General features: G+C 38.2%; 1 protein-coding gene across 2 annotated transcripts in view; it reads left to right on the plus strand.

Annotated features, from left to right (window-relative positions):
* Positions 1 to 1,079: 1,079 nt before the first annotated feature.
* The window catches only part of ANO4 (anoctamin 4), a gene marked incomplete at both ends in the record, with an annotated part of 205,954 nt that continues 194,061 nt past the window's right edge, over positions 1,080 to 12,972 (plus strand). Inside the window, one exon of one of the 2 annotated variants that reach the window (XM_080935151.1) lies at positions 1,080 to 1,149. In XM_080935151.1, coding sequence (XP_080791277.1) covers positions 1,095 to 1,149 — 55 coding nt within the window. The remainder of the gene's footprint in view (positions 1,150 to 12,972) is intronic. The other variant, XM_080935152.1, reaches the window with a different exon arrangement.

Below are 12,972 nucleotides of genomic sequence, written 5' to 3' on the forward strand. Positions count from 1 at the left end.
CTCAGTAGGGTATTCATTGACACAGGTAACCTGCCAGGCTGTTTCTGACAGGGCCAGCTAGCATTGCGGTCCTAACTTAAGCAACACTTCAAAGACCAATACTCAGACTCACAATAGCATGGGTCTAGAAACCAGATTGTGGGAATGAAGTCGTGCTAAGCAATTTATGAGGAGATATATGTATAGAAGTCCAGAGCAGATGCTTGTGAGCTCTCATGGTACACCCCTTCCCTCCCTACCAGTGGATGGGCACAAATGGGAGGTTGTCCTCTCTTTATGGATTAGACAAGTTTAATCCATAGATTGTCTGGGCAACACTGCCAGGATGAAGGACTTAATGCCATTGAAACAAAAAACTATACTGTGAGAGTATTTGGCTGTTCTCTCATGAAGAACTTTCTCTTATCAACTACTTGACTACCTTGACATGTGCTGGCATAGGAAAGATGGAATAAATGCTTGCTTGCTTTCTGTTTTACAGTTTTCTGAATAATGACATCTGAGTTACCTCCCCTGGTGACCAATGAATGTTTTTAGAAACTAGTTTTGAAACTGGAATTCTTGATTTTCCAGGCAATTCAATCACCAATTCTGGCCCCTCTGTGAGTTCCATGAAAAATGTTTTTTAATTGTTACCGACACTCCAGATACCCACAGCAGTTTCTAAACCCCAAAGCTACATGAGAAACACACATATGCTCTCAGGAGTGTAGAAAGAATCTGGTTAACTTTAATATATGACTATATTAATTTCTATGTGTAGGATTCTTGTTATGATAACTGAGGACACCACCTTCTGAAGGAAGAACTGCCCAGAAAATGTGAAAAAACACCTTTCTAACATGACCAGCAAACTTCAGGAAGAGTTACTGGTGTTCTCAGGAGTTCATGCCAACCATAAATTTGTGTTTAAGATGACCTCTTCAGTTAACAGCACTATTTTCTTCATTGCAGGTTTAAGTTTATCTATTCATGGGGCTGAAAAGCACTTGCAAATCCATCAACGGCGAAGTGTGGCAAGCCGCCCAGGGTCACATCGTCGCCTGCCTGTGGTCAGGCATTCCTCACTCCCATCAGGCAGACGGCCAATAAAAATGGAGGCCAGCTCATCTGGAATCACTAATGGAAGAAACAAAGTTTTTCATGCAGGTAATGAATGGGCAGGTTCAACAGGGATGCATTTCATCAGCCACACCATGCATGTACGTGCCTGCAGGTACAGTGTGCTACGTCTCCAGTTGGCTTATGTTTGTAAAAGAAGTCTTTTTTTTTTCTCTTCTCTTTAATCAGTGGCAGATGTCCTTAGGACCAGTAAGCTGAGGCAGTTAGGGGTGTGTGGGGGTCAACGTGACAGAGAAGGTTAAGGACACATTCCACTTTGCTGGTAGAAATCTAAACAAAAATCATAATGATAAACTCCTAATAAGTTTAAAAACCATTTTGGACAATTGAACAGAGTTAGCCAATGTCCTGATAATTTGCTCTAAGAGAACCCAGGGAATATTTTGTTACAAAATGTCCTCTCTGAATTTGAGTTATCTGGATTCGATTGCATAATCCCCAGTGAAACATCAAATTTCAAAGATTTCTATAAATCATTCTGTTTTTATTTTGAGCATTTCTTTTATCGGATATATTTTATTTACATTTCAAATGTTATCTCCTTTCCCGGATTCCCCTCCATATCCCCTATCACACTATTCCTCCCCCTGCTTCTCTGAGGGTGTTCACCAACCCACCCACACACTCTCACCTCTCTGCCTTGACCTTCTCCTACACTGGGGCATCAAGCCTTGGCAGGTGCAAGGGCTTCTCCTCTCATTGATGCCCAACAAGGCCACCCTCTGCTAGATGTATATAGCTTAAGCCATGGATCCATCCATGTGTACACTTTGGATACTGGTTCAATCCCTAGGAGGTATGGTTGGTTAGTACTGTTGTTCTCCTTTCCCCATTATTTATTTATTTATTTATTTTTCCTTACTACTTTATTTAAGTAAGAAAAATAGGGATACATTTACAGATTTTTAAAAGCATTTTGGCATAAAATTATATGAATAATTTTGTCAGTACTTAATTTTTTAGAGGTTTTATAGCATGCATAGAAATCCTACTAGTTACCATAAGAATGAAGTACATGTAGGACAGAACATAACATGAAAACAGATTTCTTGTTAGGTATAGATTAGCATAATAATCTGTGAATACCCAAAATTGCGACAAAGCTATTATCTTAGCTCTTGGATTATTAGTGATTTGAGGTCCAGGTAGACCACACTCTAAGAGGTGCTCTATATTTATTTTTTTCCCTAAGAAGGACTGAGGCTTTCTTTCTTTCTTTTCTTTTTTCTTTTCTTTCTTTCTTTCTTTTTTCTTTTTTTTTTTTTTTTTTTTGGCCTTTGTTTCTCTTGAGCTTCTTATAGCCTGTGAGTTGCTTCTGGGGTGTTCAGAGCTTTCTGGGATTAGTATCCCACTATCAGTGACTGCATATTAGGTCTGTTCTTTTGTGACAGAGTTACCTCACTCATGATGATATTCTCTAGATGCATCCATTTTCTTAGGAATTTCATAAAGTCATTGTTTCTGATAGCTGAGTAGTAATCCATTGTGTAAATATACCACAATTTTTGTATCCATTCATCTACTGAAGGGCATCTGGGTTCTTTCCCGCTTCTGGCTATTATAAATAGGGCTGCTATGAACATTGAGATGCATGTGTCTTTGTTGTATGTTGGAGCGTCTCTGGGGTATATGCCCAGAAGTGGAATAACTGGGTCTTTAGGTAGTACTATGTCCAATTTTCTGAAGAACTGCCAGACTGGTTTCCAGAGTGGTTGTACCAGTTTACAACACCACCAACAGTGGAGGAGTGTTCCTCTTTCTCCACATCTTCTCCAGTGTCTGCTGTCATCTGAATTTTTGATCTTAGCCATTCTGACTGGTGTGAGATGGAATCTCAGAGTTGTTTTGATTTTCATCTCTCTGATGACTAAGGATGTCGATCACTTCCTTAGATGCTTCTCAGCATTTCAATATTCCTCAATTGAGAACTTTTTGTTTAGTTCTGTACCTCATTTTTTAATAGGATTGTTTGATTCTCTGGTGTCTAACTTCTTGAGCTCATTGTTTACCTTGGATATTAGGCCTCTATCAGATGTGGGGTTGGTAAAGATCTTGTACCAACCAATCTATTGGCTGTCATTTAGTTTTCTTGACAGTGTCCTTAGCCTTACAGAAACTTTGCAATCTCATTAAGTTCCATTTGTCAATCTTTGACCTTAGAGCACGAGCCATTGGTGTTCTGTTCAGGAAAATTTTCCCTGTGCCTATGTGTTCTGAGGTTTTCCCTACTTTCTCTTCTAATAGTTTCAGTGTACCTGGTTTAATGTGAAGATCTTTGATTTACTTGCACTTGAGCTTTGTACAAGGAGATAAGAAAGGATCTATTTTCTTTCTTCTGCATGCTGAGTGCCAGTTGAACCAACACCATTTGTTGAAGAGGCTGTCCTTTTTCCATTGAATGCTTACAGCTCCTTTGTCAAAAATCAAATGATCATATATGTGAGGGTTCATTTCTGCAACTTCTATTCTTTTCTGTTGATCCACATGCCTATCTCTGTACCAGTACCATGCAGTTTCTAAAACAATTGCCTTGTAAAATAGTTTGAGGTCAGGGATAGTGATTCCTGCCTATGTTTTCTTGTTGTTGAGGATGGATTTCAATGTTCTAGTTTTATTGTTATTCCAAATGAAATTGCACATTGCTCTTTCTAACTCTATGAGTAATTGGGTTGGAATTTTGATGGGGATTACATTGAATTTGTAGATTGCTTTTGGTAGGATGGCCATTTTTACAATGTTGATCCTTCCAATCCATGAGCACGGGAGATCTTCCTCGATTTCCTTCTTTAGAGGTTTGAAGTTCTTGTCATACAGGTCCTTCACTTGCTTAGTTAGAGTCACACCAAGGTATTTCATAGTTTTTGTGACTATTGTGAAGGGTATCTTTTCCCTAATTTCTTTCTCCACATGTTTGTCCTTTGAATATAGGAAGGATACTGATTTTTTTAGTTAATTTTATATCCAGCCACTGTGCTGAACTTGTTTATTAGCTGTAAAATTTCTCTGGTGGAATTTTTGCAGTCACTTCCATACACTATCATGTCCTCTGCAAATAGTGATGTTTTTACTTCTTCCTTTCCAATTTGTATCCCTTTGATTTCCTTTTGCTGTCTAATTGCTCTGGCCAGGACTTCCAGTACTTTGGTGAATAGGTAGGGGGAGAGTGGGCAGCCTTGTCTAGTCCCTCATTTTAGTGGGATTGCTTCAGGTTTCTCATTATTAAGTTTGATGTTCCATTTGCTGCATGTTGCTTTTACTATTTTTAAGTATGGGCCTTGGATTTCTGTTCTTTCCAAGACCTTTAACATGAAGGGGTGTTGAATTTTGTCAAATGCTTTCTCAGCATCTAGTGAGATGACCATGTGGTTTTTTTTTCTTTGTGTTTTTTTATATGGTGGATGACGTTGATGAACTTTCATATATTAAACCATCACTGCATCCCAGGGATGAAGCCTACTTGATCATGGTGAATGATTGTTTTGATGTGTTCTTGGATTCGATTTGGAAGGATTTTGTTAACTATTTTTGCATCAATGTTCATAAGTGAGATTGGTCTGAAGTCCTCTTTCCTTGTAGGGTCTTTGTGTGGTTTAGGAAGGAGGGTTATTGTGGCCTCAAAAAATGAGTTATGTAGTGTTCCATCTGACTCTATTTTGTGGAATGGTTTGGAAAGTATTGTTATTAGGTTGTCAATAAATGTCTGATAGAATTCTGCACTGAACCCATCTGGACCTGGGCTTTTTTTGAATGGGAGGCTTTTGACAAATGCTTCTATTTCTTTAGGTGTTATGGGATTATTTAGATGGTTTACCTGGTCCTGGTTTAACTTTAGTATCTGGTATCTGTATAGAAATTAATTGTTTTCCTCCAGATTTTCCAGCTTTCTTAAGTATAGGCTTTTGTAGTAGGATCTGATGACTTCTTGAATTTCCTCTGTTTCAGTTGTTATGTCTTCACTTTCCTTTCTGGTTTTGTTAATTTGGATATTCTCTCTTTGCCCTCTAGTTAGTCTGGCTAAAGGTTTATCAATTTTGTTAATTTTCTCAAAGAACCAGCTCTTGGTTTTGTTGATTCTTTGAATGGTTCTTTTTGTTTCTATTTGGTCAATTTCTGCTCTGAGTTTGATTCTTTCTTTCTGTCTACTCCTCTTGGGTGTATCTGCTTCCTTTTGTTGTAGAGCTTTCAACTGTGCTGTCAATTTGCCAGTGTATGCTCTCTCCAGTTTCTTTTTGGAAACACTCAAAGCTATAAGTTTTCCTCTCAGTACTGCTTTCATTGCATTGCATAGGTTTGGGTATGTTGTGTTTTCATTTTCATTAAATTCTAGAAATTCTTAATTTCTTTCTTTATTTCTTTTTTGACCATGCTATTGTTTAATAGAGTATTGTTTAGTTTCCTTGTGTATATGGGTTCCTTGTTGTAATTGTTGTTATTAAAGACCAGTCTTAGTCCATGGTGATCTGATAGGATGCATGGTAGTATTTCAATCTTCTTATATCTATTGAGGCTTGTTTTGTGATTGATTATATGTTTAACATTTTCCCTTACTGCTTTTAGTATTTTTTCTTTGCTTTGGACACTTGCTGTTTTTACTATTATGTGTTGGGGAGAATTTCTTTTCTGGTCCACTCTATTTGAAGTTCTGTAGGTTTCTTTTATGAGTATGGTCATCTCAATCTTAAGGGTTGGGAAGTTTTCTTCTCAGATTTTGTTGAAGCTATTTACTGTGCCCCTTAGTTGATATTCTTCACCCTCTTCTATTCCTAATATCCTTAGGTTTGGTCATCTCATTGTATCCTGGATGTCCTAGACATTTTGGGTTAGGAGCTTTTTGGCTTTTGCATCTTCTCTGACTGTTTTGTCTATGTTCAATGTTGTCTTTGGCTCCTGATATTCTCTCTTTCATCTCTTGTAGTCTGTTAGAGATGCTTGCATCTGTGACTCCTGATTTTTTTTTTTTTTTTTTTTTGGTTTTCCACCTCCAGGGTTGTCTCTTTAGTGTTTTCTTTATTGTTTCCATTTCCATTTTCTCTTCCTTCTTCAATTCCTTCATCTCTTCCATTTGTTTTTGGTTTTCCTCCCATTCTTGTTTCAGTGAGTTATTCACACTCTTCTCAAAGATCTCCATCATCATCTTGAGGTATGATTTCAGGCCTGTGTCTTCTTTTTCTGGAGTGTTTGGCATTCTGCTGCTTGCTGTTATGGGAGAACTGGGTTCTGATGTTGCCAGGTTGTCTTGGTTTCCATTGTATAAGTTCTTTCCCTTTCCTCTTGCAATCTTGTTGTCTTTGGTTATATGTGGTCTTGTTGTCAGTGGTTGGTTCCCATCTCTCCCATGTACCTGGCCTGTCTCCCTGGATCTCTGCTCTTTTAGGAAGCAAATGGCTTGAGCGTTTGGTCCACATGCAAGAGCCTTCCGGGCAGATACCGAATCTCTATGGCAGAGTTCCTGTTCTCATGGACCAACCTGAGGGCCGTGCCTACCCCACGCTAGGCCTAGCCCTCTCTGTGCCCCGGCTACTCACAGCACAGTCTCCCTAGGCCTGTTCCCTGGATCTCTGCTGTTCCAGGTGGCAAATGGCCTGAGCGTTTGGTCCACATGCGATGGCTTTCCGAGTGGATACCAAGTCCTTATTGCAGGGTTCCTGTTCGCCTGAACCAATCAAGGGTGAGGGGATGCTTTCCTTGCGCTCGGCCCAGACCTCTCTGTGTCCTGGCCACTCACGGTGCAGTCTCACCATGCCTGGTTTCCTGGATCCCCACTGTTCCAGGTGAAAAATGGCTTAAGCGTTTGGTGTGCATGCAAGGGCCTTCCAGGTGGACACTAAGTCCCTACGGTAGAGTTCCTTCTCCCCTAGACCAACAGGAGGGCTGCGCCTACTGTGCACTAGGACTAGCCCTCTCTTCAGCCCTGCTACTCACAGTGCAGTCTCCCCAGGCCTGTGTCCCTGGATCTCCAATGTTTCCGGTGGCTAATGGCCTCGGTATTGTTGTTCTTATATCGTTGCAACTCCCTTAAACTCCTTCAATTGTTTCTCTAACTCCTTCATTAAGAACCCCATTCTCAGTTTAATGGTTGGCCAGGAGCATTGTGCTCTGTATTTGTCCTGATCTGGCAGAGCCTCTCAGGAGACAGCTATAGCATGATCCTGTCAGCAAACACTTCTGGCTATCAGCAATGTTGTCTAGGTTTGGTGACTGTATGTGGGCTGGATCCCCAGGTGGGGCAGTCTCTGGATGTCTTTTCCTTCAGTCTCTGCTCCAAACGTTGTCTCTGTATTTCCTCCCAAGCATATTTTTGTTCCCACTTCTAAGACTGAAGCATCTGCACTTTGGTCATCCTTCTTCTAGAGCTTCACGTGCTCTGTGAATTGTATCTTGGATATTCTAAGTTTTTGGGCTAATATCCACTTATCAGTGAGTGCCTACTGTGTGTGTGTGTGTGTGTGTGTGTGTGTGTGTGTGTGTGTGTGTGTGTGTGGTCTTTTTTGTGTATTTGATTGAGTTACCTCACTCAGGATGATATTTTTTAGATCCAAAATTTGCCAAAGAATTTCATGAACTCATTTTTTAATAGCTGAGTGTACATTGTGTAAATGTACCACATTTTCTGTATCTATTCCTCTGTTGAAGAATATCTGGGTTCTTTCCAGGTTCTAGTTTGTAAATTAGGCAGCTATAAACATAATGGAGCATGTGTCCTTGTTGTATTTTAGAGCATCTTTTGGGTATATGCCCAGGAGTGGTATACTGGTTCCTCGGGTAGTATGTCCAGTTTTCTGAAGAACCTCCCGACTGATTTCCAGAGTGGTTGTACCAGCTTGTAATCCCACCAACAATGTAGAAGTGTTCCTCTTTCTTCACATCCTTGCCAGCATCTGCTGCCACCTGAGTTTTTGATCTTAGCTATTCTGACTGGTGTGAGGTGAAATCTCAGGATTGTTTTGATTTGCATTTTCCTAATGACTAAAAATGTTGAACATTTCTTTAAGTGCTTCTTAGCTATTTGGTATTCCCCAGTTGAGAATTTTTTGTTTAGCTCTGTACCCCATTTTAAAATAAGGTTATTTGATTCTCTGGAGTTTAACTTCTTGAGTTCTCTGTATATGTTGGATATTAGCTCTCTATCGGACGTAGGATTGGTAAAGATCTAGTTCCAATCTATTAATTGCCAGTTTGTCCTTTTGACAGTGTTCTTTGCCTTAAAGAAGCTTTACAATTTTCTGAGGTTCCATTTGTTGATTCTTGATCTTAGAATCTCATGTTCTGTTCAGAAAATTTTGCCCAGTGCCCATGTGTTCAAGGCTCTTCCCCATTTTATGTAGAGTTTCTTGACTCACTTGGATTTGAACTTTGTACAGGGCAATAAAAATGCATCAATTTACATTGTTCTACATGCTGACCAAGAGTTAGACCAGCAACATTTGTTGAAAATGCTATTTTTTTTCCCACTGGATGGGTTTAGCTCCTTTGTCAAAGATAGTGATCATAGGTGTGTGGGTTCATTTCTGAATCTTCCATTGATCGACCTTCCTGTCTCTGTACCATACCATACAGTTTATATCACCATTGTTCTGTAATACATGTTGAAGTCGGGGATGATAATTTCCCCAGAAATTCTTTTATTGTTATGAACAGTTATTGCTTTCCTGGCTTATTTTGTTGTTGTTGTTTTTCCAAATGTTTATGTAAATTGCTCTTTCTAACTCTATGAAGAATTGACTTGAAATTTTAATTGGGATTGCATTGAATCTGTAGATTGATTTTGGCAAGATGTCCATTTTTACTATATTAATTCTGCCAATTCATGAGCGTGGGAGATCTTATCATCTTCTGAAATCTTCTTTGGTTTCTTTCTTCAGAGGCTTGAAGTTCTTGTCATACAGATCTTTCACTTGCTTGGTTAGAGTAGCACCAAGGTATTTTATATTCTTTGTGATTATTGTGAATGATGTCGTTTCCATAATTTCTTTCTCAGCCTGCTTATCTTTTGAGTAGAGGAAGACTACTGATTTGTTTGAGTTATTTTTATATACAGCCACTTTTCTGAAGTTGTTTATCCGCTGTAGGAGTTCTCTGGTAGAATTTTTGGGGCTATTTAAGTATACTATCATATCATCTGCAAATAGCGATATTTTGACTACTTCCTTTCTAATTTTTATTTCTTTGACCTCTCTTGGTTGTCTAATTGTTCTGGGTAGAACGTCACAAACTATATTGAATAGGTAGGGAAAGAGTTGGCATTCTTGTTTAGTCCCTCATTTTAGTGGGATTGCTTCAAGTTTCTCTCTATTTAGTTTGATGTTGGCTACTGATTTGCTGGGTATTGCTTTTACTATGTTTAGGTATGGGGCTTGAATATCTGATCATTCCAAGACTTTTAAAATGAAGGGGTATTGAATTTTGTCAAATGTTTTCTCATTATCCCATGAGATGATTGTATGTTTGTTTTTTAATCTGAGTTTGTTTATATAGTGGATTACATTGATTTCTGTATATTGAACCATCATTACATCCCTGACATGAAGCTTACTTGATCGTGATGGATGATCATTTTGATGTGTTTTTTAATTCAGTTTGCAAGAATTTTATTGAGTATTTTTGCACCGATATTCATAATTGAAATTGTTCTTAAATTTTATTTTTTTGTTTGGTCTTTGTGTGGTTTAGGTGTACCATAATTGTGGCTACATAGAAGGAGTTAGGTCATGTTCCTTCTGTTTCTATTTTGTAGAATAATTTGGAGAGTATTGGTATTAGGTCTTCTATGAAAGTCTGTTAGAATTCTGCACTAAACCCTTCTGGTCCTGGGCTTTTTTGTGAGACTTTTGATGAGTGCTTCTATTTCTTTAGGGGTTAGGGGACTGTTTAGATGGTTTATCTGATCCTGATTTAACTTTGGTACCTGGTATTTGTCTAAAAAATTGTTTACTCCATCAAGATTTTCCAGTTTTGTTTAGTATAGGCTTTTGTAGTAGGATCTGTTGAATTTTTTTATTTCCTCAGTTTCTGTTGTTATGTGTTCCTTTTCATTTGTGATATTGATAATTTGAATACTGTCTCTGTGCCCTCTGATTAATCTGGTTAAGGGTTTAATCTTTATCTTGTTGATTTCTCAAAGAACCAACTCATGGTTTTGCTGATTTTTTGTATTCTTTTTGTTTCTACTTGGTTGATTTCAGCCCTGAGCTTAATTATTTCCTGCTTTCTAGTCCTCTTGGGTTCATCTGCTTCTTTTATTCTAGAGATTTTAGGTGTGCTGTCAAGCTGCTAGTCTATGCTCTCTCCAATTTCTTTTTGGAGGCACTCAGAGCTATAAGTTTCCTCTCAGTACTGCTTTCACTGTGTCCCTTAAGTCTAGGTATGTTGTGCCTTCATTTTAAATAAATTCTAAAAAGTCTTTAATGTCTTTATTTCTTCCTTGACCAAGTTATCATTGAGTAGAGCATTGTTCAGCTTCTATGTTTATGTGGGCTTTCTGCTGTTTTTTTTTTTTTTTTTTTTTTTTTTGTTATTGAAGACTAGTCTTAGTCCACAGTAATCTCAGAAGATGCATGAGATGATTTCAATCTTCTTATATCTGTTGAGTCCTATTTTAGGACCAATTATATGGTCAATTTTGGAGAAGGTTCTGTAAGGTACTGAGAAGAAGATATATTCTTTTGTTTTAGGATGAAGTGTTCTGTGAAATTCATTTGGTTAACTTCTGTTAGTTTCAATGTATCTCTGTTTAGTTTATGTTTCCATGATCTGTTCATTGATGAGTGTGGTGTTAAAGTCTCCCACTATTATTGTGTGAGGTGCAATGTGTTCTTTGAATTTTAGTCAGGTTTCTTTTATGTATGTTGGTGCCCATGCATTTGGAGCCTAGATATTCAGAATTGAGATTTCATCTTGATGAATTTATTTTTAATGAGCATGAAGTGTCATTCCTTATCTCTTTTGATAACTTTTGGTGGAAAGTTGATTTTATTCATTTTAGAATGACTACTCCAGCTTGTTTCTTGGGAATATTTGCTTAGAAAATTGTTTTTCAGTCTTTTACTCAGGGGTAGTGTTTGTTTTTGTCACTGAGTTGTATTTCCTGTATGCAGCAAAATATTGGGTTCTTGTTACATATCCAGTCTGTTAGTCTATGTCTTTTTATTGGGGACCTGAGACCATTGATTTTGAGAGATGTCAGGGACTAATGATTATTGTTTCCTGTTATTTTTGTTGTTAGAGGTGGAATTATTTTTGTGTGGCTATCTTCTTTTGGCTTAATTGAAAGAAGATTACTTTCTTGCTTTTTCTATGGTGTGGTTTTCCTTCTTATGTTGGAGTTTTCCATCTACTATCTTTTTTAGGGCTGGATTTGTGGAACTATATTATGTAAATTTGGTTTTGTTATGAAATATCTTGGTTTCTCCATCTATGTTAATTGATAGTTTTCCTGTATATAGTAGCCTGGGCTGGCATTTGTATTTTCTTAGGTCTATATAACTTCTGTCCAGGATCTTCTAGCTTTTATAGTCTCTGTTGAGAAGTCTGGTGTAATTCTGATAGGGCTGCCTTTATAGGTTACTTGACCTTTTTCTCTTACTGCTTTTAATATTCTTTCATTGTTTTGAGCATTTGGTGTTTTGACTGTTTAGTGACAGGGGGAATTTCCTTTCTTGTCTATTGTGTTTGGAGTTCTTTAGGCTTCTTGTATTTTTATGGGCATCTCTTTTGTTAGGTTAGGGAAGTTTCTATAATTTTGTTATAGAACAAAATAAGATATTTACTGGCCCTTTAAGTTGGGAATCTTTGCTCTCTTCTATACCTTTTATCCTCAGGTTTGACCTTCTCATTGTATCCTGGATCTCCTGTATGTTTTGGGCTAGGAATATTTGCATTTTGTATTTTCTTTGACTGTTGTGCCAATGTTTTCTATGGTATCTTCTGCCCCTGAGATTCTCTCTTCTATCTTCTGTATTCTGTTGGTGATGCTTACAACTATGATTCTTGATCTCTTTCCTAGGTTTTCTATCTCTAAGGTTGTCTTCCTTTGTGATTTATTTATTGGTTTTATTTCCATTTTTAGATCCTGGATGATTCTGTTTAATTTCTTCACGTGTTGTGTGTGTGTGTGTGTGTGTGTGTGTGTGTATGTTTCTTCTTTAAGAGCTTCTACCTGTTTACCTGTGTTCCACTGTATTTTTTAAGGAAATTATTTATGACCTTTTTAAAGTCCTCTAACATTATCATGAGTTGTGATTTTAAATCAGAATCTTACTTTTCCAGTGTGTTGGAGTATCCAGTACTTGCTGTGGTGGAGGAACTGGGTTCTGATGATGCCATGTGGCCCTGGTTTCTGTTGCTTAGGTTCTTGGACTTGGCTCTTGCCATCCACTTATCTCCGGTGTTAGCTGGTCTTTCTGATTCTGACAGTGCCTTGACCCTCCTGTAAGCCTGTGGGTCAGTACTACTGGGGGAATTAGCTCTCTCCCAGCATGGTCTGGGTAGAGAGCTGTGGCACAGGGTTAGCACAAAGAGCATATAGAAACTGAAGGTATCTTGTCCCATAATGCTCCTTGATTCCTGTGTCCTGAAGGCTCTGGATGGTTCTTCAGAGCAGCAGTGGTGGTCTTACCTGTGCTTTCAGGTGTGTCAGCACATCTCTGAGACCGGGTCTCTCTCAGGGAGATCTGGGTACAGAGTTGTCTAATACCAGATCAGTTCCAGGAACATGGAAGAAACCAGAAGTTATAAAGCATTTGTAATCTCCTAAGTTTGTTAAGCCAATTCTACATTGAAACCAATGATTTCAAATGAAACGTTTCATGTGCCTGTTTGGAAAGGGGCTTATTTCAGTGTTCATTCATGTAC

The sequence above is a fragment of the Micromys minutus genome (assembly GCF_963924665.1).
Source record: "Micromys minutus genome assembly, chromosome: 22".
NCBI classification, from domain to species: domain Eukaryota; kingdom Metazoa; phylum Chordata; class Mammalia; order Rodentia; family Muridae; genus Micromys; species Micromys minutus.